Source organism: Melospiza georgiana, chromosome 1 (genome assembly GCF_028018845.1).
Source record: "Melospiza georgiana isolate bMelGeo1 chromosome 1, bMelGeo1.pri, whole genome shotgun sequence".
NCBI lineage: Eukaryota > Metazoa > Chordata > Aves > Passeriformes > Passerellidae > Melospiza > Melospiza georgiana.
This window is the reverse complement of record NC_080430.1, coordinates 85563192-85576842: the sequence shown is the minus strand read 5'-3', so window position 1 is coordinate 85576842 and position 13651 is coordinate 85563192. Positions and strand designations below refer to the sequence as shown.

At 39.6% G+C, this 13651-nt stretch overlaps 1 protein-coding gene across 1 annotated transcript in view; it reads right to left on the bottom strand.

Moving 5' to 3' along the window:
* Positions 1 to 1474: 1474 nt before the first annotated feature.
* SPMIP7 (sperm microtubule inner protein 7) overlaps positions 1475 to 13651 on the bottom strand; it is a 37218-nt gene continuing 25041 nt past the window's right edge. Inside the window, 2 exon segments of the mRNA XM_058023267.1 lie at positions 1475 to 1553; positions 4501 to 4656. Of these exon segments, the coding sequence (XP_057879250.1) occupies positions 1475 to 1553; positions 4501 to 4656 (235 nt within the window).

Genomic DNA, 13651 nt, shown 5'->3' with positions numbered 1-13651 from the left:
GGGAGTAAAGCTGACATTAAGTCAGAATTGCTGGTAGGGCAGAGCCCCTGTAATAACCCACAGGGCCTGTTTGCATTTGCATATGGAGAGAGAGCCCTCTAGCACGGACTGACTTTGCCAAGGCAGCTTCAGGCCGGCAGCGCTGCAGTTGCAGCAGGGATCCAGCGCAGGCTGGCTCTGCTGCCCCCGGGGCTCCGGGCAGACCCAGCCCACAGCGGGTGACGTGCGGCTGACTCGGTTACAGCGGCGCTGGGTGCTTGAGCTCACGGCAGAGCTGGAGCTGTGGCCATGAACAGCCTGTCCCGCTGCTGTGCACACAGCCCATACAGCTCGCTCTGGGCCCTGACTGACTCTGCTGGTAGGGAGAATCTTTATAAAGCACATCTCTGGCCACGGCCCCTCTTTCAGCACGGCAGAGCTACTATACTGCTTTCAATTCAACCTAGGACTCCTCTGATGTGAAGGGATCTGTTGAGATGCAGGCTTTCTTTGGCAGCCTGGTATGCCGGGATGGAAACTTGATTGCATGTGATCCCTTCCTGCATCCCATGGTAAGGCAAGGTGCTTGTTGAAACACCTTTATGGGAAGGCCTGTTTAGAAGTTTAGATCAGCTGTGAAGTTAGGTGGCCCTGGACTTTTGTGCTTGGCATAAATATGTAATTTTTTCACAGGCAAATGCACACAGTTATAACTAAATACATTTTTTTTTCATGTCCTTTTATATTCCTTGGATTCTCTTTGCTATAAAATGAAACACAGATGCCTTTATGCTAGTCATCCTGAAACTAGAAATGCTCATTACTAGACACAAATGACTGATATTTAAAACTGTGTGCTATTCCTCTTTGTGTACCAAACTAGAATTAGTCAGTGTCTGGGATATTTATCCTACATCCATGGTCTAGTTCCCGCTTGAAAGCATGCAGCAGGAATCAGGATCACTCCAAAAACTACCTGATACCAGAAAGTACTTCTGTCCCAAGATGAAAAATTAGGATACCCAGGCAGAAAGCTACATTTTTAGAACAAAGGCAGTGACATGTTCCCCTTGTTACCTAGCTGAGCTCACTGCTGTGACTGAGGCACTCGAATCCTTACACCATGCATGGAGAGAAGTCTGTGCATAACACAGTGTCCCACAAGAATTGCTGTCTGTCTGGAGTACACAAAAACTGCCAAGGAGGAGAGCTGCAGACCCAGCTAGGAGAGCAGGAGGCATTTTTCCTGCAAGGAGAAACATCTTCCCTTGCCCCAAGAACACGCTACCGAGATGTGGACCAGGGATTTGAGACAAGCACCTTGTCAGAAGGAGTGCAACCTCACTTGTAACTAAATGCTTACAGGGCTTTTCTGAATGCAAGTTGTTTTTCATCTGTGAGGTCTTACAGAATAACAGAATGGTGAGGGAGAAGAACCACAGTGAGTCATCCTGTCCAACATCCCTCCTCAAGCAGGGTCATCCTACAGCACATTTTACAGGATTGCATCCAGACAGTTCTCAAATATCTCCAGATTTACAACTCGAACCTCCTTCTCTGGAGAAAGTCCCTTGCTGGTCAAACACAGGTCAATTTGTATATAAATCAGTCTTAATTCCATGTTCTATTTTTAATGGGTTAGGGAAATACTTGTGGGTCAAAAGATGTCTTCCAAACTTGGAGCCTCTGCTTCCAAACCAGAGAGAAATTTCAGTGGCTACTAAATATTAAATGTCTAAATATACATCTACTAGATCTTCTCTTATCAAGCTCTAAAATATCCACTTGATTTCACAGCAGAAATATTTTCATGTGCTATTAGACATCTTCAGATGAAGACTATGATGATTCATTTTTATTTCTTCACTTGCAGGAACCTTTTTTGAAATTACAGCAGATAATCACTGGTATTTCACATTTCTGCTGTAAGCAGAAGAAAGTGAATCTAAGTGTGAGTGAATTGCCATATAAAAGGGAAGCAGTAGCAGAAATAGAAAGCAAAGAGGATTTCAGTAATTTTTAAAATATTTCCCTTTCTTTGGTTACAAGGATGGATTTACTTTGAAAATAACAAATTTTCAATGGAATAACTATCTTAAGCAGTTATCTATCTACTTTCTAGTCTCTAGCTACAAATCCACTAGTTTGATTCTTTTTTCACTTACTTGCACAGCTTGCAGCAGACTGAATGCTCCAGGGATTTCACTGCCTGAATTCTGTGACTTTAGTGAGAAACCAGCTCAGCAGTCTTCTTTATCAATTGGTATCATAGTGTGATATTATACCTTTGGCTCTGTTTTCAGTGCAGACATGGTTCAAGTACACCATCTATCTGCCAGCAAAACGTCCTGTTCCAAGCCCACAGAAGTCAGGAACAGCCTTTCTGCTGGTTGGCCACGTCACGATTAAATAAAGTTCTAACACAAAGAAATCAGAATATTTAATGGCATATAAGAATGCTAAATTAAGACAGATATTTCTTGAGGAGTTTTTTTTTCATTGTCATTTTAAAGTCATGTTTTTGGAAGAAGAGGCCAGGCTTTAGGCCACAGCATTGTAAGTCTGTCTTACATCCAAGTAAGTGATGCATTCATTAGTCACACCGTTTATCTGAACATTTATTATTCCTAACTACAGTACACACCTGAAAGAAAGCTCAGCTCCTTGTAGACTTCCATGAAAAAGAATAAAAGAACACTTGAAAATAGCAAGGTAGTACTCAACATACTGCTCATGCCAGAGTTCAGAACATAGTAACCATGCAAGTTACTCCAGATGTGCACACCAAACAGTATGGTTGTCACTGGGGCAGATGCATTCTCTTCCAGTTTTAGTCCTCATATGTATGATATCCTTTTCCTCCACCTCTTGAAGCTAATGTCCAAAGCAGAAACAAAAACCAAAACTCCAAACCAGTTCCCATGTCTAGCTTCTTAGCATTTCAGACAGCTTAGTGAGGTTGGGGCTGTTCTCTTATTCCTTTTCTCTTTTAGTTTGAGGACTGGGGGGATGGACAACACACTCTAAGCATTTTCAGTAGAGCTGTCACTAGATAATGTGTGGGGGGTTTTCAGGTGGTCAGTATTTGCTTGACTCTGTAATCACTGGTTAAAAATGAATGCAATAGCAGCTACATTTCTCCATAGATTTTTCTTGGCTTTCTGCAAACCCAAGACCATCTGCTCATAAAGCCATGGGAATTTTGCCTTTGCCTTTAGTAGAAAAGAACTTTTACATAATATGCCCATACACCTATCCTTTCCTAGCTGTTTACACACCCAGACACTTGCGTCTTTTCTTTGACAAAGTGATATTTGTGGTCTGCCCATTAACTCACATTCACGTCTACATCCCTTCCTTTTACCTTCCTGCTGTCACCAGTCACTTTACCCTCATTGCTACTTCCCCATGTCATTGTATTTTCCAGCCACATCTCCCTCTTTCTCTAAGTTGTCAAGGTTGACTACTTTAATTGCACTCTTTCTCTCACTGTCAGCATACTCATTTCCTGCGCTTCTCCAAACCTTGATCATCCCTTACTGCTTCAATGGTATGGTGTGGAAGAGGTTTCACAGCAACTTCTGTGAGCCAGAGAGAAGTTTGATAAGAGGATCCATGTTTACCCCTGAAAGAATTTTCTACCAAAGTTGTTAACATAGAAACCAAGAAAGATAAATAAGAGAAACCTGCAACTGTCTGTTCCAATGAGCACTTTGTCTTTTCTGACCAATAAGTAAAGTGTAAGCTTATGAGTTTTGTAAGAATGTATAAAAAGCATGCATGCTATAACAAAAATGGTTTGGAGCCGTCTGAAAATGGAGTGGTTGCTTTGTATTGTCTCCATTTCAACTATGACACTATGGCAAGGAAAAGCTTTTCAGCCTGGCTGTGGTGATAATGCTATGAAGGAAAGCAGCAATATGTCCCAGTCTTGAGCTTTCCCAGCACTCAGGAAAGCTTCCTTCCCTCAGGCCGCCCTGTAGCCTCTTTGAGGCCGCCTCCCTCCCTGACCTCTTTCTCTCCAGCAAAATCAAAATAGATGGAAAAGAGACTACTATCTAGCCATTTGGTAGCCTTTCTTATGTACACATTCACTGGGAAAAGCAACTAACAGAAAGTCTTAAGTGATGAAGTTAAGCACATATGTAATTGTTCACAGAACAAGGCCCAGCGACTGCTGCCCCTCTGGAAAATGGCGGCGCTGCCCGACACTTCCTGGTCAAGACTACTGTGGGAGGCTCCAGGGAACAAACTCGGTTCACAGCCAAAGAGAAAATCTCAACCCACTCTCTACGATATTAAACAACCTCAGCTATAATAAAACATAATTATTAAATCAAACCCATTTACTTAATGACAAGAAAGCCAGAATCAAAATGAGTCTCACTCGGAGAAAGCCTTAAGGAAGAAACCGTTACAGGGTAATATTTTTTAAGACTAACTTAATAGAAACTTTCAAGCAAGCTTTCCACAAGCCCGTACTTTTAAAACCACCAAACCAAGACAATTTAAAGCACATACCGTTGGGCAGCTGGGAGAGCTGTGCTGCTCGGGACAGAGCCTGTGGCCCGCTGCTTTCCGGCGTCACCGCGCCTCAGCAGGGACAGCCGGGGCTCGCCTGCTGCCCCACAGGGCACGGTCACCGAGGGCCTGATGGCGGCCAGGCTGCCCGGGTGCCTACAGTGGGGCCCTGGCCAGCGGGTGCAGAATTGGGTGAAGCTCATAAAGAGCCATCAGTGCTCTGACATTTTACAGCAACTCCCTGAGGAGGGAAGAGATTTATCAGCTCAGGGTTGGTCACCGCTGCAAAATGGCTGCCCCCCGAGAGAGAGGGAGAGCCCAGGGAAGGCCTCAGCGCCCATTCGGGTGCTGGCCCAGAGGTGGTGACATGGCACTGTCATGTCCTAGACCATATTTGTTGTCTCCTTATAAAGAAGCAAGATGAGATGCTGTCTGCCCTTCTCTACCGAGTGGGAGATAACCCTCTAGAAGTTTCCAAAACTGCATTTAAACTCCATTTTCCATGCAAAACAGTGCTTCTTTCAGACATGTCCATGGCTGCCCACAGTGTGCAGTGACAGGCTCAGTCATATGCAGCTCTAGCCAAAGAGTATCCTGGACCACATGTTTTTATTTTGTGGGAATGTTTTGTGAACTATATCCTGATGTCTTCTAAATACCTCAGGTCTTCAAAGACCTGAGAGGTGAGGCTCAGATCTCCCGGGGAAATCCCTGGTGGTCTGGTCCCAGCTCTGCACAGGTGTAGGGTATGTGATCTTTCCTTCTCTGACTAAAAATAGTGACATCAAACTGCTCATTCATAAGAAAAACAAAAATAAATAAAAAGGAAGAAAAAATGACCACCTGCCAGTTTAGAAAATGGTCTTTAATGATGTTTCAATGGAAGTTAGGGTTTTCACTAAATGCCAAAAGGATACAGCATATCCTGCTACATACTCTCATTAATAAACTAGTCTATGACAGAAGTGTACCCCTCTACGTGTCTCTGCCAATGTTGTGCAATAATTTCCATTCTAACCCACTTTTCTCAGTCACCCACCTTAACGGCTCGTGCAAATTTTACCCTGCAGGGTAAAAATTTCCACGCCTGACCTCTGCATGAAGCAACATTTTTTTGGAATTATGAGGTAAACCTGTCTTCTGAGAATAAGAGAAAAGGCAAATGCATTTCTCTGTATAAAAAAGAACCCAAACAAACCTCACCCCAAAATAGAAAAAAAAAAAATTCACTGCTTTTTCACTGCTCTGGGGATGGTGTAAAAATCATTATAAAAAACGTCTTGTAAAAGAGCAGAATATTGCCTGTGCTCAAAGACCACTGGGTTGGACGTGACAGCACCGCGCATCTGCATGCTACAGTAAACAGCTGAAATGTGGCTTTGTAGGCTTTTGTATACATGTAGTGTACAAAGTACATACTTTTGACACTATGTATCCTTTTATATACATGTTTATACATACATCAAATAAAAATGTGCATGACTGTGTGTGCACTGTAGTCCAAACAGATACTGTATATGCAAGTTTGCAAAGTAGTTTCTGCGAATCAGGTTTTTTGAGGGGAGGAGATGCAGTGCTGGGCACAGGCACAGCTGGGATGTGTCTGTCATGCACCAGTCGAGTTCCTGTCTAGACTGCTATAGGTAGGCAATGGTTCAGAAAGTACTGTCAGGGTCACTGACCGAGGGCCCATGGAATTTTATAATTTTTCCTCTACTTATTTTGAAAGTTTTAGGGCTGTGATTTCTTAGAGACTACAAACACCTATGAGAGGAAGGCCTTGTGTTGGCACAGATGATAAATGCAGCTTCCCCAGCTGCTTATCTCCTTAGATGCCAAGGCCCCACCCTAATCACAGGCAAGCCAAGCTCAGGCAAATATCTACCTTTTCTTTTCAGAGGAAGGAATTTTTATACAAGCTGGTGAATTTTTGGCAAGCTTTGGCAAGCAAGAAAAGGAAATAATTATTTTCAAACTATTGTTTTTCTGTTTTAATTTTCTAAGAAATTCTGTAGAAGGATTTTGCCAGCAGAAGCTTGATCATGGTTAAAAACTGAGAAAATATTTTACGTTGTAAGTGCCTCTAATCTCTTGGAAAAGAAATTGCTCAAGACAGCATGCCAGCAGGCAATGTCTGCTATAAGCCACTGCTGCTCCCTCTTGCTTCCTTGCTGTCACCCTCAGGTAAGCCATGACCTGGAGAGATGCTGACTTCAGTGACATGCAGTCCCTTCAGAGTCATCATAGCCACTGTGCTTCCGGTGGTATTGACTGGCTCTTCTCTGCATTCTGGGGCACTCTTATAGGCACAGTGCTTTCTAAAAACAACTAATTTGAAGTTAGGACTGATGTCATTACTGACATTATGCTCTTTCCATTTTACATCACGTATCTCTGGTTCTAACTAAAAATGGCACCGTTTTACATTTAATTTTAGAAATAATACTGAGTCACATCATTCCCTCCTTCTATATGCAGTTTTTAGCTCCTCTTCTGAAAATACAAAAAGCATGCCTTTGACAAAGCTGTTTCAAGAAAAGACAGACAGAATTTATTTTCAAGTAGATTATCTGAAGCGCCAACAATTGGTCTTATTCTATCCATACCAAAAAAATTCTTTCTTTGGCTGTAGTATCTTTTATTTAAATAACAAATAATAAGAAAAAATGCTATCTGAGCAGAAGTTCTCTGTACCATGCCATCAGACCAAGGGTAGTTAGGAGCCCATGAGCTTTCTCCAGTTTCAGGAGGAAGGAATGATCCTATGTCCTGACTGTGCCCCTAGTAGGGTGTCAGTCAAGGTTCTGACCAGCATAATTCCTAGAATATCATGTGATAGGAGCTTCCTATCTTTGGAGAGGGCACTTCAACCCAGAATGAAAAGAGTATCATAAGAGAATACTTTAAATCAGAATTAGCTCTGTTTGTACAACAGTTGTGCACATGCTATTCAAATTCTACCGGCAGATCTGGCATCTTACAAATGTTTGTCACACACTCCTGACAGTTTTGTATTTTTTGTTCTCTGACTCTACAACCTCATGAGAAAATGAAACACAGAAAAGTTGTCCTAAAATATTTAGCAAAACTTTTAACAAACAAGAAAAAAGAGCAGGCTTATAAAATTCCATTGCTCTAATTCTCTGGTTCAAGTATTACTAATATGGAAGTTTAGTGAACAAGCAAAGCTTCTGGACTTCATATGAGAAGGATTTTCAAGATTAAAATAATTATTTTTTGAAAGACTCAACCAATTGGGCCTTCCAGGTTGTGCTTTGTGTGTTCTGCTTGCAAGGTACACATGCTGTATGTTAGAAATAATTATTTTTTATGAAGACCAAACAGTTTAATAGAGATTAATTAAATTAATTCTAAACCACACGAGCTTCAATTAAAGTAATCAAACACCTTAAATTAAATATAAATTAATCACCATGTTTAATTGGGATATCCACAACTCTTTCATGGTTCTATCATTTTGAAGCATTATAAGCAATTTGTATTTGTGAATAGAACTAAAGAGCTTCCTGATCGCTGGAGTTGAGGTGGAATGGGCTGATAATAAAGTATCTATTAAATCATCATTGGAAAAAGCTCTATAGTTCATACATTGGCTCAGTTAATCTCTATAGATTTTTTAATGCTGCTTCTGGAAGGCTGGTGTTGGAGAGGGAGAGAGAAAGAATGCAACCTTCTTTTCTGTACTTCATGGATCCTTAACCCTTATTTAAAGACGACTTTGGATTTTAGACCACATAACTGCTCTTGTAATTATATCAAACGGTTAAAAAAAAAGCTAGTTAATGATGTTCAACATAAGTAATCATGTTAAATAGTGAAATTTAATTTCTTAAAAACTTAAATCCTCATATCTTTTGGAATGCATTGTACTGTAGGATGTCTGAGTAAATTAAATTCTCCCCTGCACACTAAAACATCAATTTCCTTATGGTAATTATCTGCTAGATTGGATCTGTCAGTCGCAGGGAAGCATGCCTGACATTATACCCTTTTTACAAAAAATGATTACAAAAAATTAAGACGAATGAGTAAAATTAAGGCTGCGGCTGGTAAGCCTATATAAAGCTCTCATAGATCACTTTACATAAGCTACCATTGTACTGGATACTAAGCTTTTAATGACTAGTTGCATAATGAGGTGAAGGCCATTAAAGAACAGCAGGGGTAACCGATCACAGAGATAAGAGCTAAAAATGATTTTCAGCCAACTAGAAGCAATTTATTATACACAAAAACACAGGTCTAAATGAAATGTCTAGATAGATGAGGAACTTTTGAAAATTGACAGGATTTCCTTCCTAGGAAAATTTTACAAATATGATAGGAGCCTGTCACTGTCATATTAGATTCTTTTTCTTTCCTATTCTGTGCTGCAAAATTGGGGTAGTGGGTTGGGGTTTTTACTTTTAAAGACAGACAGAGTGTAGTAATGCATTTCATTAGCCCACTTGAAAGGTAAATTAGAATGAGGAGTAGCTGATATAAAGGAAATTCACAGCACTCTGCCAGCAAGTGTTATATGGAGGCAGGTTAGTTGTTGCAAGTCAACTGACACCGTGTCTATGCTAGAAAAAAACCTCATCCATGCTACAGAACTGCCTCTAAGAAAGGTTTAGGGTTGTAAAGTACTATATTGCTCTCAGATCAGTGCAAAAAATCAGTATATAAGTAAATTTTCTTATAATGAGCAGTCACTTGGGACCAAAAGAGAAAAAGAACCCAAGTGCCTTGAAGGTAGCGGAAAGTCAAATATTGAGGTAATCTCCTCTCATAGGGAAAGCCACATCCCTAATTTAAACAAAAGGAGTGTGGGGAAGGGTGCCTAAAGAGAGGCAGGAATGGCAGGTGAAGGTGAAAACCTGAAGCTGGGCTGTTTGAAGCACTTGGTGTGTAGCCACTTAACCTAGACAATGGGAGATACACATGTTCATATCTATACATAAATGCACACACACAAATTTGTGCATTAGAAGATTTACCCTGTTTGTGTAAAACCCTATTATTTATACTACTATAGCATTTTAACAGAAAAAAAAACATCTAAAAAGGTTTTTATAAGATAGGTTATGGAGTCTCAATCCTTGGAGAATTTTCATAATCCAGATGGCAAGGCCCTGAGCAAAATGCTTTGTCTTTACCATTGGTCTCATTGTGAATTTGGAGTTTATATGGATGCTCCTCTTGAAAACAATTTTTTTTTATGATGCCATGATTGTTTTCTGGGGCTTATGGCCACCTTATTCCCATCATAGTTGTGAGTTCTATCCATATTTCTTCTTCACAAGGATATATCCTAATTCTCAGGGGACAGGCTGCTTGGAGAAACAGTTTTTTTATTGCTGTTCATTTCTGGAACTCCATCTGGCTTATGTATGTACATTATCAGGTAACTATGCAAGCTCTGAATAAAATTTCTGCCACTTTGTCTATATAATCTAATTAAACACCACTGGAGACTGTTCCTAGCTATACAGCAGGACTAGCTATACCATTAGATTTTTAGTCTGGTGTTCAGCATATTTTTGCTCCATGCTGAACGCCATTCTTCTTAACATACCCAAAAATTTCTCAGACCTAAATTTCAAAATAGACAGAAAGTATCACTTCCTCTTATCTGTGGTGCCTTTGTTTTGGAGTCTTGTCAACAGTATGGATATTGGCTATTCCTTGACCCAAGTGCCATCAAATGGCTTTTGATGTATTTTAATTCACCAGTATGGTCACATCCTCAGTGTTTGGGCAACTTTCAAGCAAAAGGGGCAGCTTCAGGATGTACTGGCAGTTGTGCAGCTTGATGTATATTGTGGGGAGGAGAATAAACCTCAGTTTTTCATTTGAATAATTAAGTTCAATCTGCTGCAGCCTGATTTACATAGCATTGAAGCCATCGGACACTGTCATTAAAGCTTTTCTTTTTAATCACTTGCATTTGTGTTGTGGCTTGCCTTCTACAAAATCCTCAGTAATTTCAATCATTTCTCCTTTATTCTTTAATTATTTAAAATGTAAATTAATTTGATCTACAGCCTGCTGCCTGTGTCATTATTTGAGATGTACATACTAGCATAGTTACTCTTTCAAACTGATAGTGGCTAATACAATTATATGCTTTTTTTCACTGATATCTGATCTGTTAATTAACTGGAAAATATTTTGATTGGGGTGACTGCCTACCCAAATTATTTAATTGTTCCATGCAAGGCTGTCAGAAAAAAAAATGTAAATGAGCCTAGGAAGTTCTATGAGATTTCACAGTAATAGCTCTTCAGGTTAGGGCTAGAATTAGACAGAGAAATAGCTCGAGCAACTTGGAGCCTGCAGGAAAATAAACTAGCTCACATTTTAATTTCAGTTAAAAAAATAATAGAAGCACTTAGGTCTTGTGTATCTCTTTTCCTCCTTGATTTTCTTACTTTTTTACAAAGCAAGTCTCTCTTATCCCATACGAAAGGAGTGTGTGTAACAAATGAAAATTAAGAGGACTGGGAGCATGATGTAGGTAAATTGGAAATTAGGTCTGCACCTAGTTAACTGGACAGGGTTTCTTTCTGATCTTAGGTAGTCTTTTTATCCTGAATTTATTGGCTGTCACTGGTGAACTGAACATGACAGAAAGCTGTAACCATTTTTTTTCAGCAGAGAGCTTTATCTTTTCTTCATGCAGAATACTCTGGACATTCTTTCTTCAAAAATAAAAAGAAAGAAACTTGGTACAGTTTTTGAGAAAATCTAATACTGATTTTTTTAACCTCACTGAACACTCAAGGGTTCTTGAAGAAAATTCATGGATTTAATAAATGTATTCTTACTTATTGAATAACTGCAATATTTGAATGTTAGATTTCATACTAGCAACAAAACAGTTAACTAGCCTAGGTGATGTAGAGTGAGTGTTCTATGGGGTTTTTAGAGGTCATGAATATCAATGAGAAGGATTGATACACTACAGGATTCAGCAAGGTGTATACTGTTCTAAAACTGAGAGCCAGCAATGAGCTGGCAGACATTCATAATTTATTCCAATTCTGAGAATGTTGGAGTTCATGACTAAATCCTAAGATAATAAGTGTACATATACAAATTTGTTTCATACAGGATCACAACAAGAGGCCATACAATGACTTTTACCTAAAAATGGAAGCTGATTATTGTCTTTTCAATGGCTGCAAATTATCTATGTATAAGACAGATACTGCCAGAGGCTTGCAGTATAAGCAGAAAGAGCATCTGACACTTCAGTGCTGAATTAGTGATGCTCCAAAGCTGCTCTTGCAGACAAACAAAACTACTGGTCAGTGGAACATGGATGCCTAAAGGCCTTCAACTTTTAGGGCCTATATGTGATAAACTTACTAGTGATGCTGATTTCTAGACCAAGGAATGAGCACAGAGCAGTTGCAATGGTTTTGTCTGGTTCCAAAAGCAATTACACTTAGGCTGGCTTCCTATTCCTCTGAGAAGCCCCCAATGAAAGTCACAATTTGTAAATGAGGGACGGTTTGGGCACCTATTTCCCTTCTTAGCCTTTACAGACTATTTTCTAAGGCTGCTCTCAGAGCTGGTGTTTTTCAGAGAAGATGTGAGGCACAGTCTTGACTTGCCCCCATTAAATGTCACACACTGGTACTTGCATGAGAACGGGTGTCCTTACTGCAAAGCCAGCAGTTACATGTTCTAAGTGCAACTGTGCATGCAGGAGGTGATTAGCAGCCATCCTGCCTCAGCACTTAGGACAGTGTTTTGGGAGCAATGTCCTCTGGGATGGCTCAATAAATACTTTGCAGGGCTGCTTTGCATTCCTGCAAACTGGGGAAAACATAGAGTCCTGTTCTAAAGTGTAAGTCAGGCCTCTTAAACCCCACATTGCTGGAGTGGCAGAAAAGACAGCAAGGGCTAAGAGATGCTGAGACCCAAAACAAGGAGATTTTAGCCACTGACGAAGAGGAATACACCAATTAAACTTTTTTTCTCCTCTGCTTTGCCAGACTTTGCCAAGTAAATTGCAGTCTCTCAGTTTCTGAGAGCAATACAAATTCTCTTCTTTTTCATGATGTTTTTCTGGTTTTAATTGCACTTTATCAAATAAGACAAGCTTCCATCTGCAGTAAAACAAACCAAAGTTGCCAGTTATTAAATGCTTTTGGTTTCTGACTTCTCTATAAGCACCTTATTTTCTCCAGTCATTTTCAAGATTTTAGGCTAAGATCACCACTGCCTCTTATATAATTTTCCTACCATGAAGTTGTTTATTTGTATTGTTTACCCAACAGACATTTCTCTTTCACTTGGTATATTCATTACTAAATAATTCTGCGAGAAGATACAGGCCACTGATTTTTTGCAATTTGCATCCCCATACTCTAAGCTATGTTGAAAGCAAAGCTTTTTGGTCCTCTTGCTTTGGAAGTACATTAATATTTCTATGACCTTTACTAGATGGCAGATGAGAAGCATTAGGAATAAAATAACAAACAAACCAAAGGAAACCAATTTTTTAAAATGTGTATTTCTGAAAGGAGCAAGAGGAAAAAGAATCTAGTCTAAAAAATATGAACTTTAGCTAGAGTTATGATAATTGCTCTATTGTACCTATTTTCCCATATCAAAATGCTTCTTTATGATCAATCCACTCAGCATAATGCATAAATATATTTGAAAGGGTTTAGTAGCTATGCATACAAAATATTATATATATAGTATTTAGAGATATTTAGAAAGAAATAGAATAGTTTAAGACATTATTATTTACTGTGCACATCAAAGAGATCATATTTAAAGCATGGTCAATATACTAACAACTACTTTACAGAAAACTACTTCAAATTAACTTCCAAAGCCTGCTGGTTCTGAAGAGAAATTCTGTGAAACAAGATGTAAATGCAGTGACTTTTGCATGGTATAAATCCTCTGCTTTAGAAGACTCTACTTTCAGAGGCTTTAGATGACTGTAGGAGGAAAAGCAGCTAAATTCTACCCAGGAAACCATTTCTCTCACAGCAGCATTGTTTTTCAGTGGTTTTACTATACACCGGAAGCCAACTCTGTTTCTGTTCATCTAGCTGTCGATTTTTGGATCTGTTCTCAAAGGAACAGTTCCAAAAATCATTTCTAGTGACTTGAAATTTGACTG